At 38.5% G+C, this 22,733-nt stretch overlaps 1 protein-coding gene across 1 annotated transcript in view; it reads right to left on the bottom strand.

Moving 5' to 3' along the window:
* The window catches only part of LRBA (LPS responsive beige-like anchor protein), a 4,045,850-nt gene that overhangs the window by 3,114,938 nt on the left and 908,179 nt on the right, over positions 1-22,733 (bottom strand). Inside the window, exons 15-16 of the mRNA XM_044063433.1 lie at positions 18,655-18,717; positions 18,284-18,381 (exon numbers count right to left, since the gene is read on the bottom strand). Coding sequence (XP_043919368.1) covers positions 18,284-18,381; positions 18,655-18,717 — 161 coding nt within the window. The remainder of the gene's footprint in view (positions 1-18,283; positions 18,382-18,654; positions 18,718-22,733) is intronic.

Genomic DNA, 22,733 nt, shown 5'->3' with positions numbered 1-22,733 from the left:
TCCCTTATTTTCTCTGCCAATGGCTCTAAATATAAAGCAAATAACAGTGGTAAAACATGACATCCCTTGCTTGGGTCCTCTGTACAAACGCAGCTTGTCAAGAAGAACCGTCACACCTAAATTGTTGACTCCGATCATTCATACAGCCTTCTAATTAACCCTATTATTCTAGAAGGGAATGCAAATACTTCAATTGCCCTACTTAAAACCCTAGTTTACTCTGTTGGATGCTTTCTCTGCATTCAAGGCCCTCCAGCAACAGCGGCATTTTCCTACATTCTACTTCTATATGGATCATCATTGTTCTATTAATTTTATTTTACTTGCATTTTGTTTACCAGGAAAGTCCACTGGGTCAGTCAGAGCCCATTTTCAGTTAAGGCACAAGGGAAAACCTCCACAATTAAAAATATACAGGTACAATTCATTCTGTAGCACATTCATTCAACAAGGAGTGATACACAGAGTAGTTAAGCATTCCACTCTGGAATAAATACAAAGAGCAGATTAAACACTCAGTTGAAAAAGTTGCATATAGTTAAATAACACGTAAAAGGTAACATTATGCTCAAATTTCCAGGTCGTAGAACAGTGAGGAATTAAAGAGAACATTATAAGATGGTAGACAAGAAGACATTACTTGTACAAAGTATTTTAAGGAGGCTTGGTAAATGCCCATTTCCAGTATTTTAAGGAGGTTTGGTACATGTACAGTTCCAGGTAGAAGACAGGCATTCACGTAATAAAGTTTTGAAGAAGACAGGGTTTTTGGTTGTTTTAATTGATACTGGTAGAGCATTCCAATTTTAGCTATGGAGCAGGAGTAAAGGAGCTGGCTGGCTGGAAGGTTTGGCTTATGAACTTGTAGGAGCTGCTGATCCTCAGACCAAAGAGGTCACTTTGGGACGTAGTAAGTAAATATGGAGCTGATGGCATGACAATCTGAAGGTTTAAAGATAATTTTGTGAGCTGTAGTTTAAGTTGCAAGTAAGAGAGGTATTGTGGGAGTTCAAGCAATTTTAGGGAATGAAGAGTGGTGCAATGATGGATAGAGTATTTGGCATTAGTAGCGAATTTGGATATTTTGTTACAAGTCTGAAGCTTAGCTTTTTAGTGAGGACTGGAGATTAGATTAGTTATTAATGGAGCACCATATAGGAGTGAGGGGAGTAAGAAAGTTGAAGCGAGGGTTTGTTTAGTAGTGGGACTTAGGAAGTGATGTCAATAGAGAATTCCTAGCCTTTGATAAGTTTTGTGGATATTATACTGTATGTGGATATCACATTTGAAGTGTTCAGCAACAGTAATTCCTAGAAGTTTCGTATAGCTAAGGACTTAGATTTCTGAGTTACCTTGATAATAAATGTAAAACTTTGTTTTATCAAATGGTGCTGATTTCTTAGGGGTGAATAGCGTGATCTTGGATTTATTTGGGTTTACAGCTAGGTGGTTATTGCACATCCAGGTTTCAGTGGTGGTGAAGGCCAATTGTGTTTTCTTTTGTAGGTCAGAAATTGAGTAAGCCGAACATACAACAGCAGAATTGTCTGCATATTGAATAAGAAATCCCAGAGTCATAGAGGAATGGAAATCATTAATGAAAATGCTGAACAAGAACGCTCCAAGTATATAGCCTTGGGAATTCCAGTATACATGTTGAGGTATGGGGAGATAAGAGTGTTGTCATTTGACAGCCTGTCTATCTTTTAAATAACATTTAAACCAACTGCAGGGGATAGTACAATGTCAATGTTAGTGAGTTGGGTTAGGAGTAAAGAGTGAGAAACTGTATCAAAAGCCTTGAATAGATCTAGGAAGATGGTAGAGATAATCTTACCAGTATCTCAGGCTCTATTTACTGTATCCATGAAAAATATAAGGGTAGTGGTTGTACTATGGCCAGGTCTAAATCCATGTTGGGTGGGTGACAGGAGCTGGATATGAAGGAGAAAGTGTAGAAGTTGAATATGTATTCATTTTTCCAAGACCTTAGAGATAAGTTGGCAATAGTACAAAACTTGGTAATATCACTATTATTGTCACCCTTATGGAAAGTGAGAAAAATAAGTTATGTACTCACCATAATGTTTCATGTGAGTTGTTTATCTCAACTTTATTCTCACTGATGGGTTTGTAGCCGATCCTCGGCTCCGACACGGCTGATAGCAAAGCTAAAAGGTTTGCCAGTAACTCGAGACCAAGCCCCTTATCCCATGATGCACTGCTGGAATTACCTCAGATCCTGTTTGCTGCGTGTATACATACCCCTGTAAGGGGAGCACTCCCCAAGGAGGAAGAAGTAGTATTGAACAACCAGGATGATACTAGCCTCTAGGTCAACTATCAACCAGGAGGGGGGTGGAGGGAGGGACGTGGGAATAAAGGCAAGATAAACAACTCACATGGAACGTTATGGTGAGTACAAAACTTCTTTATGTGAAGTTGTTAAATCTCGCCATTTATTCTAACTGATGAGTAGCGTCCCTAGCACCCGCAATCTTGGGTGGCTCATGGGAGTACATTTTTCAAGACCATGGAACCAAAGGAAGACCTGTCCCTGGAAGCCTTATCTACTTTGTAATGAGTGATAAAGGTATGAGGCTTTGACCAAGTGGCTGCAGCAAAAATGTTGTCAAGGGGCAATTTAGCTTGAAAGGCAGAAGACGCAGAAATGTATGTATACATATATATATATATATATATATATATATATATATATATATATATATATATACACTATCCTATCAAGAAAAAAAAGTTTTAAACTTGCAAATAGATGAATCTATTGATTAATAATTGTCCGAGCTATCTGGAACACCGAGATCTGTGCCGCGGCAAACTAAATCTGGGGTAATTCCAGCAGTGCATCATGGGATAAGGGGCTTGGTCTCGAGCTACTGGCAAACCTTGAGCTTTACTACTGGCTGTGCCTGGAGCAGAGGATCGGCTCCGAACCCATCAGTGAGAATAAACGGCGAGATTTAACAACTGCACATTAAGTGCTTTTTTTCCAGGTTGTGGGGATGTAGGATTCCTACATGGATCTATGGATAAATATGCTTACGGAGTAGGCAATGACATCAGCTGCAAGTTTTAGATATTCTACAGGGATGCGGTTGGGAGCATTAGAGCAGGGTTTAAGTTTCAGAAATAGTTTCTTTATTGTGGCAATGGGAATGGGATTTAGAGTGAATGTGGGTGTGAAGTGGCAACTGGTCTCATGGGTATTATTGGTGGATGTAGTGGTGCTACATGGGATGCAATTTGCCTGGGAAAATTCAGCCGTAATATCAGCCATAGAATTAATGAAGAACGAATTAGAGGGTAGATGTTTTTTTAGATGATTTGTCAGAATGCAGACATGGGTTACTTTTTGTGCCAGGATTTAGCAGAGAAGTAAAGGAATTTCAAAATTTTGTGCGGTTTTGTTTCTGGTTGCATTGCAGTTTTATATAATATTATTTTTTATCTTTGTTGACTAGTTTTTTTTTTTTTTTAACTTGGGTATGAAGCTGTTTAAATTTTAACAGTTCTGGAGTGATTTTGTTAGTTTGCCACTGTTTACATATTTTGTCCCTGGTGACCATAAGATCCCTAGTATGCTTGGTTAGTCATGGGGCATAATATGATATTATCCTCTTTTACACAAGAGTGCTAGTCTATTTAGAATATTAAGAAATACAGAGTTGAAATAGTCGACTATGTTGGCAAGTGGGAGAGTTTGATTTTTTTTTTCGGATAAACCAGTTTATGCTTTTTAGAATATTAATAAAGGTATGCAGGTTAAGTTTGGTCAGGTTTCTTATTTGTTTGTATTTATGTTTGTTTGACTTGGGGGGGGGGGGTATGGCAAATAAACACAGGAAGATGATCACTCAGGGTATTTGTGAGAGTACCAACTTCAGATATTTGTTTGGGTCAGAGACTAGAATCCAGTCTAAGATGGAACCACTATTGTTGTCTTTATCAGGTCTGGTTGGGGAACTGTTAAGTTGCGTGAAGATGAACAGATCAAGAGGAAGGAAGCTGGAGCTGAGGCTTAGCCAGTTGATTTTTATGTCACCTTGGATGAAAAGTTTAATTTTTAATATTTGTAAAAACCCATGCAAGGAGGTCTTCTAATACGAGTAAGTTTTTACCAGGCGGTATATAAAGCACTATGATGCAGAGATTTTTGGAGTCATTAATTTTTACAAAAGGAATGAGAATTTCGGCATTAGAAAACTGAGGAACAGGATTTGTACATAGAACAATATTATAGGTGTCAGAAAAGATTAGTGCGACATCGCCTACTTTTTTATGGGGCCTATCGAATCTTACAGCTTGAAAGCCTTGGTGGTAGAAAAATTCTGAATCTTTAATGGAAAATTTTAACCAGGTCTCAGTGGTAGCAATATCAGGTTTACTGTGTGAGATCCAAGCATGAAAATTAGAAATTCTACTATTAATGCTTTGCAGATTAAGGGTTACCATGTATAACAATTTGTGAAAAATGTTGTAGGGTGGTATATAGGGACAGTAGAGGTGGGCCCTGATTCAGGTGTACGTCACAGCATAAAGGTACAACAGTGAAAGTAAGTATGCTAATGATTTTGTTTCGAGGGACATTTATTGTGGTGTACTTGAAGATAGGTGGTGGTAGTGTTTAAGGTAAAATGGATTGTATATGTTATGGGGATGATTTTTGTAGTGTATTAGAAGAGTGAATTTAATTGATAGAGGCTAGAACATATGTCTATATGATTTTATATTGGTTAGTGACAGTAGCAGTTGTAGTTACCACTAGGGGAGTTAAGTAGATAGGGTAAAGAGCTGTGATGTGTACTAGGGAAAATAAAAGTGTGGTGAAGAGTGACAGAAAGAGAGAATGCATGTATTTGGTGAAGACATAGCTGAAATTGGAGGGGTGAGAGATGGTAGAAAGCAACAAAGTGGATGAAGAGGAGCTTTAATAGGAGGCTAGTATGGAGTGAGCAAGAAGTAGACATAGGTGCTAGACGGGTGTTGGAAAAGGAGAAAGGTGAAGCTCAAGAATAAATACAGCAGTAAGAAGAGAGTGTGATCAGTTACGAATATTAAGGCTAAGGATACACAGAAGATGGTACAGAAGTCAGGAGGTAGAGGTGTGACAGGAGGGAAGAGGAGGGGTTAGATTTATTAGAGGGAAGGAGAGGGTGGTTGTGCCTGGATGTGGGCAAAGGGGTGGAGTAAATGTACAAGTGTAGGTGTAGTGGGGGTAGGTAGGAATTGGGGGTAGGGTAGTGGAGTGAGCCCAAGCAAAGAAAGGGTGAACAAAGCAGGTAGAGCCGGACCAATAATGAACCTTGGACTAATGACAAAACCAATCAGCTATCATGCCAACATTTCAAGTCAGTAAAGTAATTTCAAATGTTAACAAAGGACACTGAAAACATTAAATATAACTGAAGGGGATGGACTACCTTTGTGAAGAATACGTTCACTCAGATACTGATTTTCCTAATGTTAAATTGATCAGTACTAATTGTAAGGAGAGTTAAAGAGTTAAGCTTTGACTATTAGCTGGAAAAAATGAACACAGGTTCAACGAGGGACAAGACTTACTATAGAATTGTAAGAGACTACTAAAAATATACTGGAGGGTGTACTTAGCTGTTCCATGAGGGGAACAATAGTGGAGCAGTCTCAAGTAGTATGCACGCCAGGAGTTACTTCAAGTTAATTTACTGAAGCACCAAGAAGTTAGATTAGAGAAACATACATTACTTTTTATGGTATGTGACAGGGTCTCAGTTCAGAGTGCTATCCAGTTCACAGGGTGGGTGCCATACTCAAGGATGAAACAAATAAGAGAAGCCAATTATTTTTTTTGGTATGTTGTCAAATGTTCACCTTCCCTCCAAAAATCCATACTGATACCACTTTTGGCAACATCTTTGCCATTTTCTTAAGTATTAGAGAGAACTAGTTTATAATCATGGTTCAAAATTTAAACTGGTCTATATGAAGCTGTGTCTAAAGGGTCTTTACCCTCTGAGCAATGCAACCACCACAGCTTTCTTCTAAGATGCTAGCACTGTGTATATATAGTTTTTCTCATAAATACAATCATGCATCCACGCCAAACACAAACACCCTTTGGGTAAAAAACATTGACAGACAGGTGTACTTGGATGTTTTCTCTCAACAAAAATGCAATGCCCAAGTCAGCATCAATATCTTAAACTGTTGATTGCAAACATAATGCAATATACCTCAAACCATTGATTGCAAACAACCAGGAGTACTATTAAGTTTTTTCTCACAAGATGCCGCTGCCTTCACTCTGCCAACCAAACTTCACTTTAATTTCACTGCACACTGCTTAGTGCCCTATGAAATGTTATGAGAAACAGGGCTACTTGGCAATGCAACCATCATACTGCAGAAGTCCATATAGGCCTGCTTGTGCATTTTCACTTTAGAATCAATTTGCATGCTTTCTTGTAATGTAGCTACATATTTGGCTCTACATTGTGTGCAGTTACTTTAAGTGTTCCGATTATGGGAACTGAAACACCATGCCTTCCAACATGTTATCATGCATAATACTGCAGCTCCGGATAAGGTAATTTGTTTTTTCTCTTCCTGTAGAAGATCATATGTGCATTACTGTCCATTGTGGCATTCCTTAGACAGTGTGAAAATGCTTTTATTTAACTCAAGCATTTAGAATGATATCCTGCTTCATTATATACCTAGGGAGATTATATGACAATGTTATAAAGTGATGACCCTCTGCATGTGAACAGGGAAAAGGTGAACAGTAAATATATATTACGTTACTGTACATTATCTCCATGGCTGACATACAGCACACTCAGGCAACCCTTTGCTGTACAGGTATTATGTGACTACTACTACACAAATCTGTGTACTGCTGCTCCCTCATTTGACTTTGGCATAATATGCTTCCCATCTTCTAATATGAGGAAACAAAAAAAAAAATCTCTGCCTCTCTTTTTTTTTGGCTAGCTGTTACATACGGTTGCATTCCTAAAATTAAGAGTGAAAACAAATGATTTTAGGCTCATGTGTCAGCACTGTGGTATCTGCCCTTGTGGGCCATTTTAGGCCTAGCAAAAATTCCAAAGCCAAAGGCAAGGATCATATCCTGTACCTTGTGTCTATGAGATAAACCATTATGCTACCCCCTAACCCACTGATCATATTTATTAACTCAAGAGTGGGGGTGCCTTAGAACTAGTTGCACTGCTATGCATTATGTCTTTAAAAGATACCACAAAGCTATCCAAGAATGTGGGATGTGCATTTTGCAGACTGCAATTTCCCTGTACAGTGATGCAGCATGACTTTAACGAGCCACTTCTAAGTGGATGCTGCTGTCCTGTCCCCACCACTGTTCATAGGTAGGTACTAGGCTATCGGCCCAAGGGTCTAAGTAAGCCTAGCCAACACTGTTCCCTGGCTTACGCCACCCAAGAAATTAATTTCCTGTGGCTCTGTCGAGCAGAGACACAGAAGTGATCCCCGGGGTGTATTTCCTATTTCCCATCCACTCATCAATGGTTGCAATTTGTCCTTTTCTCCAGAAAGATAAATTCAAGGGGAATTTACTTACTGGCAACCTATCAACAAGGGATTCTGTTTAGTGTGTGGGCAGAGAATGTTGTTTAAAATAATGCAGAAACAGAATATGTCCTACATTTGAATGAACTTGAGCAAATTACCTTTAGTGATTCACATCAGCTTGCTTTTATGCGAAAAATCCACAGAAATCTACTGTTTTGCTGGCATTCCATTAGGTCTTACTCTACATATTTCACAATGCTCAATCTACTGACCACACCCTTACATTTTTCACCATATTCAGTCCACTGACTGCACCCTTATATTCTCCTTAAGCTCTAGGTAAACCAGTTGTGTCTGACTTGTGTTCATATCTGTTATAATCATGTTTTTACTCAAGTTTATTAAAGCACTATAGTAATAACCAATAATGACATATTGATAAAAGAAATGTTGAAGCAAAGAAATCTATTTTTGTAATCACACACTTTTGTATTTTAATCATTTTGTATGCACTTCATGTCATACCCCATTCTCCCTTCTGGATTACAAATCAAACTTGGCATTGGTTCAAAATCTTTTTTTCTGCTTTCAGTTTAAGTAAAATATCTACCTTTATATTACTCAACATAATTTCTTCTGCTAGCCATTAATTCACCATCTTAATTTCTCCTTGACAGTTCCCTTATACTTCCACATTTTACTGACCACACATTTTTAATTACAAATGCTGTAGTCCTATTCCAGTGCGAGCCAACATTAAACAGTGATAATTTTTTTAACTGAGTTACAATCCAAGTACAGCAGTTTCCATCATTTGTTAATTACAGATAATGAAGATCTGCTAGACAATGTTGCAACGAATGACATTGCTATCCACCTATTCAGACATGGACTCACTTTATAAGTGCACTGAAAATGAAGAATAAGCTGGTGAACTAATCAAGTCTTTCATAAATATCCAGTGCGATTTTTTTAATATTGTTTGAATACTGTGTGAAACATGTTTTAACAATGAAAAAGTCACATTCAGGTGAAAAGGACCACAAAGAGAAAATCACTGCAGAGTACTTTTGCAACCTTGCTACAGTGCAACTGGAGGGATACAGTTCACTACTTACATAGCACTATTCACCCATTTTATTCATTTACTGATCACATGGGATGGTAATGAACCATATCCACTTGAATTTATACATTCACAGCACAACACGTTAGCACAAAAATTAAGACATTCTGGACTTAAGCACAGGAATTTTTAAGACATTACTGTAGAAAAAAAAAACATTCAACAGCTGGTTATCAGGCTTTAAATAAGTTGCTCAGAAGAAGAATTTAGCAGTCAACATTACTCCAGCAACTTTTTTTAAGGTAATATTTAAAGAACAACACTTCCTAAGTTTGTTCTCTCTGTATATTTTACAAAATTGAATTAGGACAGATATCTTTTACTGGGTACATGAACATATGCAGGTCTAATAGAATTAACAAGTAAAACAGACAACATCTACTCATTCAAATAACAGAAATATATTTGTTACAGCATTATCTGAAGAGCTGCATTACAGTGTAGAAACATTACAATTTTGACAGACTTTAGAATCTCTTAAAAGACAGGTAAAAGCATTATAGATTTTTCTGACAGATTTTGTCTTGGTGAAAATACCATGACTAAAGATATATTTTACGTTTATTCTCCTCCCCATTCTTAAAGAAGTAAAAAGCCGCAAGTAGGAGATCGAGATTACTAAAATGTCACAGATGATGGACAAGCAGGAATACATTGCTTAAGTTTTGACATGTAACACTAATTTGTTTCCAGTTGGTTCTCAGGGCTTCAACTAGCTAGCGTTTCAAGATCAGGAAAAATAGCTGAAATGTAAGTCCATCAAAACACTTTAAAAGTGTATTGTTGCACTGGGGCAAGACTCCTGTATGCTTTACATTCCTATGTCAATACTTAAATTTACTAATTCAACAGTCACACAACTGCAGACAAAAGAAAAAGGGCCAGATAAAAAGAATTACTACCTGTATACAAGCAGAAACCACAACATCAGTGGTTTTCTATGGGAAAGAAACAAGTTCAATATCTGTGAAATGAAAATGACGGGATGAAACAATATCTAGCTGACGTCTGAAAAAGTTTAGCATAACAAAGCATGCAGTTTGACTGCTGTGCCGCTTCTATAGCGAACATTACATAGGAAGATGTCCAGAAAAGTCTGGTTACATATTCTAATCTTGAACACTTTGTAAGATAAGCAAAATATGTGAGGCCTAGAGCTATACCTTGTAAAGCTAAAAACAACAAAGAATTAAGATGAACAATTTCACAAATCAAATGCACATGCACACACAGCTACAAGTTCTATAAAAACTAAAGTCTGGAAGTTACAGTTGTGTAAGTAAACTTGCTATAACAGTAGATATTTGAATGATCACTGCAATAGTCTAAGCTCTATAGGTTATATCCTGCATAAGCTATAACAGCTGGCAAGCTTTCAAAGTTTCAGGGCATCTTCCACGTGCCTAAACCCTACGGCATCTCGAGATGACAGGACTTAAGACATGCTTGGGTGCTATGCCCTTCTGAACTTTCATGCCAGCAGAGAGAGGGAGGCTGAGCCCAGAAAGGACATTGCTAAGAAATAGGGAAAAATAAATAAATGTCCAAACCCTGGCATAAAAAACACACCAGATAAAGGGGAGATGGAATGAGGGAGCAGTGCTTTAGCAGTGATCACATTAATATCTATTGCTATGGTAATTTTACTTATACCAATGTACTATGTCCTTCATTCTGATCACTGCTACAGTAGCCTAAGCTACATGGGTAGATTGCCATAGCTTAGAACTGGGAGGTGGAAGGATCCCCTAGAGAATGGTCCTAGCAAAGCTCGACTTACATCTTGAGAAGGAATTTATCAATGTATAAATATATGTACAGAGGATCAGGTTGCTGCTTCTAGAATTCTGCCGGAGTACATCCCTTTCTCAAAAGCCATAGATGAAGCGAAGGCCCTGATAGAATGTGAATGGTCTCCAACTGTAATTTTTGTTGTAATGGGAATAACAAAAGATAACATCCAAAAATAACCATTTAGCAATTGTCCCTTTTTATTTTTATTAGAAATGAAGAACTGATTGAAAGTTCGGGAAAATTTTGTGCTGTCTGTCATGATATTACATGAGCTGTCAGTGGACATCCAAAGTAATAAGTGGCTTTTCTCCCTCATTTTTGGTTCAAGAAAGAACAAAGGGAGATGGATAGTGTGACTTAAAGTAAACTCAGGCACCACTTTAGGCATAAAAGGATGATTAGTTCTTAAGAAAACCTTGTCTTAGTGGAAAATGAGGCAAGGCTGACCTATCATAAGAGCTTACAACTCAGATACTCTTCTTGCAGAGGTCAGAGCAACCAGTACAACTGTTTTCCATGTTAAGAATCTCAAGACAGTGTCAGTTGAGCTGGTTCAAATATGGCAACCATTACCTTCTTTAAAACAAAATTAAGATCCCAAGGAGAAGGCAGAGGTTTTCTTGGAAGCATCTTATGCAAAACCTTTTTCAAAAACAATTTGACACAGAATGCCTTGAAAGAGGAGGATCCACATGTAGACATGCTGAAATAGCCAACAAAATGAACCTTGACAGCGGAGTAAGACAGGCCATAAGGGAGTAACTCAAACAAATATTGCAAAACCAGAGAAACACTAGCCCAGAATGGGTAAAGGTTATGCTGACAACTAGAAAAACTTTTACATTTGCTAATATATGATTTTCTAGTAGCAGGCTTTTCTTGCCACCTTCAGTACCTACTGCACACCCTCAGTAAACTGCTGCCAAAAAGGTATTAAGACCCTATCATCCAGATAAGTCTGCTGAAGTTTGGGGTCAGGATGTATCAAACACCCCCATGTCTTGTGCGAGTAGATCCAATTTATGCAGAAATGTTAGATAATTACCCTTGGTCATTTCCAAATGAAGGGAAAATCACAGTTGCCTGAGCAAGGAGGAGGTCACCACTACAATCTTGGGGTATTCCTTCTGAATCATTGAAGTAAGCTGGAGATCAGTAGAAAATTGAAAATCATATAGGAATATCCCTGTTCAAGGAAAGGAAAAATGACTCGTCTTCCAGGCCTTCTTCCATGGACACTGAGAAGAAATCTGCCAGCTGATTGTTCATCGAGGAGGGAAAAAGGTCTACTTGAACGCCTCATAGATTAATGAAATCTTGGAAGACCCCCGATCTAGTTTGAATTGGTGAGGGTCCGCCTTTGGCTGAGCTTGTCTGCCACACACCATCTCTGAAGAAATGTAGAAGTCTGTAAAGTGAGACTGTGCTGTAAAGGTATACCCCATGTTAACAAGGCTACCCTGCATAGTGAATAAGACCAGTTTTCCCCTTGCTTCTTTATGTATCACATCACTGTTGTATTGTCTGTAACAATTTTAAGTGGTCCTGAAGACCAAAGGAGATTAATAGAGTTGAGTGCCTTGATGAGGGCCATCATCTCTTTTACATTTCTGTGCTCGTCTCAGTTGTTGTTGAATCATATGCCTTTCACTTTTATTCCCCTTGACACTGCTCTCCCAGAGAAGTCCAAGTTGTCTGCGGTGACTGCTTTGGAGTACGACAGGAGAAGGGGAGACCTGGATTCAGGGATATTCAATGTCTCCTCCAAGTGACTTCTCTTCTTAAAAAACCTACAACTGGAATCTGAAAAGATAATGGGTGTTGGTGCTTGGATCACAGAAACTTCAGATACCATCATAGATGGATTCCATGGATTCCATGAGACCCAGAATCCTGAGGTATTCTCTCTCAGTGACCTAAGTGAGTGGAAACCCCTGGAACAGATACAAATTTAGGTCTATTTTTTCCTGTGGAAGAAAAGCTCTGAGTTCTCTAACAAACACCCCTGAAACACAGTCCTGTACGAAGGAGTGAAAACAGACTTGAATGCTGTCTTGGAATCCTAGCCTGCATAGCAGATTTCTTAACCAATTGAGAGATTCCTGACACTTTGAAAGAGACTCTGCAAAGATAAGAAAGTGGTCTAAATATGAAAAAAAGGATACCCTGTATCCTGCAATGTGCTATAACTGGAGCTATAGACTTTGTCAACAATCTAGGAGCAGTGGATAACCCAAAGGGCAAGGCAGAGAACTGATAATTTTATCCAGACAAACAACACCTTAAGAAATGTCTGACATCTGGATGGATATGAATGTGATAAGCATCTTTTAAATCTAAAGGTACAAAAATGAGTAAGAAGGGCTAAGAGGTTGTACAGTGAAAGCATTCTGAACCTAGGCACTATCACAACTTGGTTTTGGCAAAACAAAAGGCTCCAGAGCTGGTCTCCAGAAATTTTCTCTCTTTGGTATCAGAAACATTATTGAATAAAATCCTCTTCCCCACAGGGTTGGAGGAACTGATTCTATTACCTGCTGAGAAGGCATGTGCTGTTGGACAGGAGGGAACAGAGGGATTTGATTAGGTATATGTGGAATAATTCCCATGAAAGAAGGAATTTATTCCCAGTGCAAAATGTATCCCTGCTGCATCAGATTCAGAACCAATTTGTCTGACACAATCTCTTGTCAAACAGAGAAAGAACTTCAGACTTTCTGGAAGGGATAAAGGACTGTGTGTGTGTGTGTGGGGGGTAGTCTCTTACATAATCATTCTGATCTACTTGACTGTCCTTTGTTTTGGGAAGTTCTTGCTTTCTTTTTGGAATCTCCAGGTCATTGTTTTTTTTTTAAATGTCTGCTTACCTGCAATTTGCAGATACTGTTTGTTTTGTTTCTTGCCAAAATCAGATTCCTAGCAATTTAGAGAAGGAGGGCTGAAAGTTCTAAGAGATTTCCTGTATCAGCTTACTCCTCTCATCACATTTGTGAACCTCTGCAGCACAGAAAACAACAAGTAAATCTCTATCCAAAGGAGAATTTAAAATCTCATTTTTTACATCCTCCTGGAGGTTTTGAGAAGTCAGCCAGACACTTCAACATGGTACCTGTGACAAAAGCCCTGGTTGTAATATCTAGAGAGTCAAACACACTTTAGAAACAGGAAGCATGCACACACAAAGCAGATTTTTTCTCGTAGGAAGGAATTCCAGAATAAATCTTCCTTATACTTTCACAATTAGTCTAAAATTAAGTTGCAGAAGCATGCACTTTCACAAACTCAGTGACTGTTTTACCATCCCTGTCAGAAAGAGAAGGATTAGAATTAACAAAATACTTGGTTGCAGCTGGATTGACAAAGCTGCAACTGCTGGGTCAGGTCTGGGATGATTGTATATAAATTTGAAAGACTGAGGAACTATGTAAATTATATCTGCTTTCTTAGGTGCAGCAGGCAAACCACAGGCTGTGACAAACATCCTCCAATGCTGGAGAGCACTGCAGGGATGGGAGGAGGTTCTGGGAATTCCAGTTTTAACATTTCATAGCATTTTCTCTGGGACTGAAATAACTCAGTGTTCTTCTACTGAAAACTGTCAGAGAAAGAGAATCACTAACTGACAGATTCAGATAACATGCTCTCCTCAGAGTCTGAATCAGAATTCTGAGGAGAACAACCTGTCATCTCTGTTGCATCACATTTCCTCTGCAGATTCAGTTTCTGGAATATCTTTCTCTTACCATAAACCACCTGATAAAGAGTGTCAACAGCCTGTACAGGACTCTGGGTCAGACTTAAGTACTCCTGTCCAGTGAAACTGCAACAGAAACTACAAGCTTAGTTTACTGTTTCTTTACTTCAGGAAAAGTAAGGCAAATAGGATTTTTAATGGCAACAACAGCTTCCCCAGTGATGTACATTCCAGTTAAGCAGCGGCACATTCCCTGCCCCTTCTCCCAACAGCAGCAAAAGTGGTTCTCCCTATCCCATTAAAAGGACCCTAACAGCCAAAGAGGATATGGCTAACAACTGGTCCATAGCAGCTACAAAAGCAACACCAGAGGGATCTGGGGAAAAAGAGGAGTGCTCTGAGGAACCTGCTTTGGCCTCAGCAGAGTCACCCACACGTGGATACAACAAATTGATAGCTGCTGTAGTGACGAAGCCTGCTAACTTTTTCTTTCTGTGGCAGGAAGAAGGACCAACCACGGTAGCAGTATTTTCTTACATGGTCAAGACAAAAACAGTGCCTCTATCCTGGGAAAGTTAAGCATCACAAAAAAAAGTAAGCAGTAAAAATTCAAAAGTAATATTAAGTCACTTTTCCCAATAACACACAGTAAAAAGCATTCTAATACACTTTACTAGCCTCAAAAAGTAATTTATATTATCCACAGGAGAAGAAAAAAAAACATTTTTATAATGTTTAAATCGACTTTTAAATTGCCAAACACAAAAGTGTGCTCCCATTTAAAAGTACATCAAAACATGTAACCACCAATAAAAAACACAGTGCTAGCTTAAAAAAGTAAATTTATCAGCAAGAAATAATTTGTGGAAGGTTTTCCCCTAAAGGGAACTTATCTGTGCACAAACTGATAGTCAATCCTTGAAAACCCGCAGAGGAGTACTCGCTTAGGCAGCAGAAAAACTTTTAAGGGCTTGAGCAACAAACTTGTCGTTTTAGTCAGCTCAGCTGAAGCTGACTAATTGGTCACGTGGAAAGTGCCCTGAAGCTTTGGATACTGGCTGGCTGTTATATCCTATGCAGGATATAAAACGAATAGCTTAGGCTACCGCAACAGTGATCAATATGAAGATCATACTAGAACGCTTCAGCAAATGGGATTAAATGCAGAAATGAACTTTTATTATTTGATCTGAAATTCTGTTCGCTATAAATTTATAATTTAAAAGGGAAATGCATTCATATACCTGAGGAAACATTTTTCCTAAGTGTTTTTTGCCCCAAAGCCTCCTGCAATAGCCCCAACCAACACACACTTCCTATACTACGTATATGCCCAGTTCCATACAAGGACAAGCCATTCAGAGACCACCATTATCCAGGGAAGCCATGAGGATTCGTTGCGCCTTTGTCATTACTCCATCCTTTGTGGGTGCAGGCTAGTCTGGCTTCCCCCAGACAACAGTATGGAGTTTTTACAATGAAGTAGATGTGGAACTGGTTTCACCCCCCACCCCCACCACCATTAATCAGCACCTTACTCATGATGGGTGACAGATAAAGAGGTGCTGCTATATGGTTCACCCCTGGTGGTGATGAGATCACCTCCATCACTGCAATGACGTGTGCCATTTTATCAACACACTTTCATTCCTTTGCAACTGACAATCAGAGCTACCATCAGTCCCCCCATGCCAATTCCACTTTCTATTTGACAGTGCTCATTGCTGGCCACTTTTCTATTTACTATCTTTGTTAACTCAATATATTAAGAAATGTCACTGCTTCATCAACAGTACAGCCAGTACTTCAGGATGGAAGTTCTTCATCTGACCAAGACAGTTTACAAGGAAACCGTAGCAGATAAAAAACACTAAGGATATGCACTTACCCTCCCCCACCATGAAGAAGTGAGGAACCCTACCCCTGCAATCTCCCAGCTAATAACAAAATCGCTGCTTGCAAAGCCTTGACAAAGTTATAAATCATGTGTGGTGAGTGCTGATTCAGTTAGCAGTGTTCATCAGAATAGGCTTTGATATAAACTGACTTGAAAAACACCACTCCACGAACCAACTCACCAAAGACAAAAAAAACACACTGACAACTGGAGAAACGGTCACCATCCACATTTACTGTGCTCCTAGTACTTCGGCATCAAGCCTTCCAGGGAATAATTATTCACAAGCTTTCTAAGGATGTATAGATATACAGGATGAAAGATTTACATGTATAGGGCAAAACATTTTAGCATCTGTTACTCTAAAGATGTGTAAGTGCATTTGTATGAGCTTTTTAAATTATTATGTTAAATGCAATAGGAATGTAAGGGATGGCAATTTAAAAGTTTTTTGATGCACTTTAAATGTTTCTGAAGCACTTTAATTGCTCAGAATGCACTTTAAATTTTCTTGACTCACTGATTAATTGATCAGTTATTGTATAATTGAATTGAATAATGAATGTAGTGAAATGTATGTAAAGCACACCATTCTTGTGAATAATTATTCCCTGGAAGGCTTGATAATGAAGTACTAGGAGCACAGTGACCGTTTCTCCAGCTGTCAGTGTGTTGTTTTATAAACTGACTTGGTCACACAAATAGCTTTCAAAATAGCTATGACTCTGTGCATAATTAGCTGCTTATCTCTGTCCTATATCTAAATGGGGCTACCTGACATTGCCGACACTCCAGAATGCAGACAACCATATGGCCGACACCATATGATTGACATTCGGAATGCGGAACAGACATCTCACCATAGTGTGGAATGGAACGATTTCCATTCCTGTACTGTAGTGCGAACTCGGAGTTGGCATATTAAAGCTACGGGGGGGGGCAGAGCCACCCACTGTGGGTGCAGGGGGGGCATAGCCCCCCTGCTAGCAGTTGAAAGGGAATTTTATGTTCCTTTTTTATGGTCTTCTTCCGATGTCGAGATTTCGGCTGTCGATCATATGGTGTCGGCGTTGTGAGCTTTCGATCTTGTCAGGTAGATCCATCTAAATGCATTCAATTAAATCTGCAGCTTCAGAAACTATCCAGGATCCAAGTCTACAACACATACATGTATGCATACATATGTACACACACAGCATACATAATTATTGTACAAGACTATTCACAAAGGGGCAACATCATTTTCTAAACCTATTGCCCTGGTGAGGGCTGCAGAAGTAATAAAATGAAGACTTGCCTATCCCCCCTCAAGTGTCCAACACATCCTGTAAAATCCCCAGGCATTCACTAACAGCCATGCTGAGCGATATAATCCTTCCATGCCGTGAATATGCTGCAGCACATCTTTCTTGTGGGCTATGCTTAGCACATTTCAGATAGAAAGCACCCTGCAGGCATTCTTACAAACTACTCAAAACCAACTCAACTGACTCACCCCTAATCCGTAGTAGTTATGAGTATTATCACAGGATAAACCACACCCTATAACATAACGTCTAGACAAATCAATTCATGAGGTGAAACAAAGGATTCTGACTTTCACAAAGGGAATATATATATTCCAAAGATGCAATTCTGCATTGCTATTATACAATAACTCATTCACAGTAACATTAGAGATTTTACTAGGGTTGACTTAAGCAAAGTGGTATTACTGTACGATGTCATCATGGTGGTAGCGGCATTTGCAACTCAGCAGCTAATCAGGTCCCCTGGATGTATACAGCCACTTTATAACTTAGAACAATTTTCAGTATTGAGCATTCAATACATTTTCCCCCAAAAATTGTTACAGTCTGTCATCTTGCATCTTAAAATCCCTTAAGAATAAAATGCAATAAAAGTCTTCAAAATGATTGAAGGGAAAGTCAGATTCCATCAAAGTACTTACCTCACACCAAGAACGTCTTGTATATGACTTTACTGGAAGGCTGTGTCATGGAAGGCATAACAGGAAATCAAGTTAACAAATAAAAAAATGGAGGAAGAAAGTTTAACCTTTTTTGAAAAGAAAATTTTCATTTGACGCTGGGGTTATTTCCTTAAATATCCGCTTATCTGCTGTACCTTTGCTGCAAAGCTTTACTGTTTTCATGTAGCATGTCTTCATCCTTCAAAAAACTGAAATAGTTAAGAGTACAAAATGCAGTTTAGCTCTTACTGTATGCCATTCCTCTGGTCAAACGCAGGGATCATCGAACTGGGGTGCTCTGCCATCAGAGCAACGAGCAGCTGCAGAACATCCATCAGATTGTCATCCTGCAACAGAAAGAATGTAGCACATTAATTTCATTCTTGCTATGGCAGCAAATAAAAGCAACACTTCATTTACTTTACACTCTAAACATTTGCAATTATTTGTAGCCGTATCCAGAACCCTGTTAAGACAAATAAATCTGCTTTTTGTATCACACTTCTTATCTTGGGGTGAAATAAACAAACATTTGCCGGCCTTTTGACACAACATTATTTGAATGTAAAGAAATTATAATGAACTTTGGGTGATCAACCTTAGTAGATAAAAGACAGTACCTCATGCATAGTGAGCAAGTAGTTCAGAATTGCCTGCAACTCGTCTTCCTTTACTCCATAATCCTGAGGGGGGGGGGCATAAGAAAATAGTACATGATGAGCTTAGTGATAGAAGAAAACCATAACATAGAAAACATATAAGCATCTCAGTAAACACAGTAAAACGCATCTGGCTTTTTATACAAAGGACAAATATGCATTAACTAAAAATTCTTAATGTCTGAACCTTATACCACAAAATTAAACTTTGCAGTCTTACTGACCAACTGACTATACACTCACCTGGCAAACATTTCAGCACCTGTCATTCACTACATCCTGCTTTACAATCAGTATACTAACACTGGTCTGCAGTCTCAGAAAAGCTGGTATTTACTACAGAAATATTTAAGAAATCTTTAATAAAAGTTTGCGGGTCAAAAGAAAACACACCATAATGAAAATTTCACTTAAAATCAAATTAATTGACTAAAGAGAAATCATCTCACCTATATTGATTCTTTTCAGATGTAAATCAGCAACTACAGACCTGATCACACTAATCTGTACCAATTCATGAAAAGGACCTAGGTGCTTCTACACCAGGGGTATTCCAAAAGGCGGCCTGTGTCCAACACCAAAGTATTTGACCTGGCCCTTGGCCCACCATGGTGGGGACTGTGTTTCATTTTAAATTGAAAATTACTATTTAATTTTTCTTTAAGTCAATCATGTATCTTGAGTTTGTAATTTGTTTCAGTACAGCAGCACATTCAGGGTAAAGACTAAAGGACAAGTTAAAAGAAACTGAAAATGTCAGTTAAATTAAAAAGGGAATAAGCAAAAGTAAAAACATCTTTAAATGCTAGGTGTCCAGCTTTAATAGCAAACTGAAGGGGGATTAATCAACATGGTCTCAACTGTTTGAAGAAAAAAAAAACAGAATGAACACATTACATCAGTTTAGCAGGAAATTAAGGGACTGGATAAGAAACTACAGCTAGATCAAGACCCATACATACAGGGCAGAATGAGTGGTACTCGTATGTTCGACCTTAAGTTCTGTGTGAATGACTAATCCAATTTTGGACACAAAGTGATGGCTAGCTTTGTTAAATGAATCTGCTTGTGTTAAAATTGTCATGTCTTTAGATAAGCCTACGAATGCTATTCATAGCATCAAAGTCTGGGATAATATACTTGGTGAATTTCAATTACATTTTTTTTATCTGAAGAAGACTTAAGGATGCTTACAGTAAATTTAGTCAGACACTGACCAGTTTCACAGATTACCATCTTGAAAGTTTTAAACCACCTGTTCTCAAGATTTAGAAAATAGCTCAGATACAGAAATATCTAAAGACAGAATACCAGAAGTGACTAATACACTAAAGGATGTGGAAGCCCTAGCCCCGATGGAGGTACTGCTCAGTTTAAGAATAAACTTGGTTTATGTTCTGGCTAGGACATTTAAAGTAGAGTTATGGGATAAAACAACTCTACTTAAATCGGTCAATAAAAGAAACTCAGACCCACCTCTGGTCAAAAACTTGCCATTAGGTCTCATTAACAGTGATGAGCTCCTAGCAGCAGTGTTAGCTTCTAGACATCAGAGATTAAGCCCCTACCTATATCTCATATCTCATTTCACAATTATGAATGATGAAAAACAGACCGACTTAAGATGACCCAACACTAGAACTCCTATACCATCTCAACTATAATAAAACACATCAGGAGACTTTGTACTTGATTCTATAAGGCATTTAAGAGGGTAAATGTATTCCAGCTGTTTCTGAAGTCCTGGATCTGGAAGAACATACCTGCAAATCAAGAGTCTACACCTCACTTCCTGTACTTTGCTCCATTTCCTAAAACTCCCTCAATCTCGAATCTTCAAAATAGACATTTAATTATTGCTCGTTTTTATTCTGCTCATCTTTTGCACCTTCCTGGTTTTACTGTCTTCTATATTTAATGTCTGTGTATGATAATTCTTTCAACTACATTATTATGCTCTGACATAAAGAAAGTACAGACAGTTTTAGTTAGCTGCATTAAATACAGCACATATCTGTTAATGAGCAGTACTTGAAACAAGCTTATTAGCAGCAACCCAGTTACAAGATTATCTGTGTTAAGTGCCAGGATGTACTGATTTACTAGTTCTAATTACTGGGATTACTATGAAACATGCTGCACTTTGCAAGTGCTCACCACTCCTTTTAAGTTACAACATTCTAAAGTATACAATAATTTTACTAACTTATTATATCTCTCTGTACATCTGTTTTACTATTTTGGTCTAAAACCTGACAGAATATGGCCACTGAATTCAGCACAAACACAACTGACTGAAAATACTCATGCTTACATGTTTGGCATAGGAAATAACTACATTAATAATAAAAGTGGTAGCTGCTAAACTTAACAGTTACTTTATCTCTCTAATAAAAAAATATATATATTTCCACTGCAGATTTTTGGGAAAAAGTCACTTGGGAAAAGGTACTTCAGTGGTAACTGAGGGGAAATCCCTACCTATGGATCATGTAACATGGGTTCAATCAGCAGCTTGGGAAATTGACAGCACAGGTTGGGAGGATGTTCATGTCCACTCTGGTGGGGAGGAAATGGGTCCCAGTTGGTCCAAGCAGTCTGCTCTGCTACAATCTCTACCAAAGGGAAGGGACCAAGTGGCAGGGGCTGTTGCAGGGACAACATAAGAGCGGCCACCCAATCTGGTGACAGTAGCCATTGCTGGCCATCTGCAAGGGAGTACGAGTAGTGCCAGAGGCACAGATGGTCTCTACAGTGATGTAGGTAACCACAGCACCACCAAGGGGGAACAGCTTATCCCATTCATACAAAAATGCTCTCATTGCTAGGATGGCAGTGAGAGCAATAAACATTCCAATGTTTATCTGGACAATGGATCTTCCAGACAGTTCTTGTCGTATAGGGACACGAGGGAAAATTCCCAAGCACTAGGGAATGCATGCAGTGGAATCTGGTAGGAAGTGGGCTTGATGGTCACCACAACAGACGAGATAAAAAGGACTTAGAAAAAGTCTCTAAGGAAAAAAAAGTGTCTTAGAAGACCTAGCTCCTTCCTGCCTCTAAATCTAAAGGGTGCTTAGGTATTACTCCATGTTTATCCAGGAAGTTTTATGAAACAACAAAAGTTTACAGTTAGTATGGCTTCACCCCTGGGGACAGATCAATGTTATACTCTCCACTGGTATCAGGATCTTCTACTACATTGCAACTTGATGCCTGGATGATTCTACGTTATTATTCTAGCTAACTCCGAATGTAGTTAGGTTTCTTTCTTGAAGTACTGGCAAGTGTTGGATTTGTTATGAAATTTTAGGCGGCAGTTTCACATTCATTTCAGTTTCCAAATCTCAAAGAATTCTAAAATGTAGTTAAAGACCTATGCTGTTTAGAATGGAAGACAACTAATTTGTTTGGGGTTCCTGTCCTAGAAGTTATCCCTTTCCCACAGGCCTCACATATTTGGCATCATTAACTATAATAATGCATTATTCAAAAACAGAAATAAACTAATGCTCCTGGGTAAGCAGATTAAAATTTATCTTGACAGTATACAGAAACTTTTATCATGTCTAAGCAAGTCTTCCTAATTCAGTAAAAACTCTGATCAAAGTTGCTTGAGTATACATTTAAAATCCTTTTTGTTGTTTATTTCATTCATGAAATACAAGCTCTGTTTGTGTCTTGTTTTGCATGTCATGCTAGACTTTTCTGCCTAAAGGGGCTCCTTCTCCTTCCTTTTCCCTTGTATGTCTTACAGGTTCATAGGTAAGTACTAGGCTAGTTGCCCTTGCAGGCCATTTTAAGCTTAGCCAATTTCTCTTTTTGTACTCAAAATAACCTATCCATTTGGTTATAGACTGGACCTTATGGCCTTACCATCCCATGGTCAATAATTATATATCATCCCTAAGGAGAATAAATGGGATTATACTGCAGATATTTTGAGGGGACTTATGCACTGAATAAAGCATTTAGGAGCTGCATCTGTCCATTAGTAGTACATGGGGGTAGCCCTTAGGTAAATTTTCTGCTTCCCATCC

Source organism: Protopterus annectens, chromosome 2.part1 (assembly GCF_019279795.1).
Source record: "Protopterus annectens isolate FY-2018-M chromosome 2.part1, PAN1.0, whole genome shotgun sequence".
Taxonomy (NCBI): Eukaryota; Metazoa; Chordata; order Ceratodontiformes; family Protopteridae; genus Protopterus; species Protopterus annectens.
Note: the sequence above shows the minus strand (reverse complement) of the source record. Positions and strands in the feature narration are given on the sequence as shown.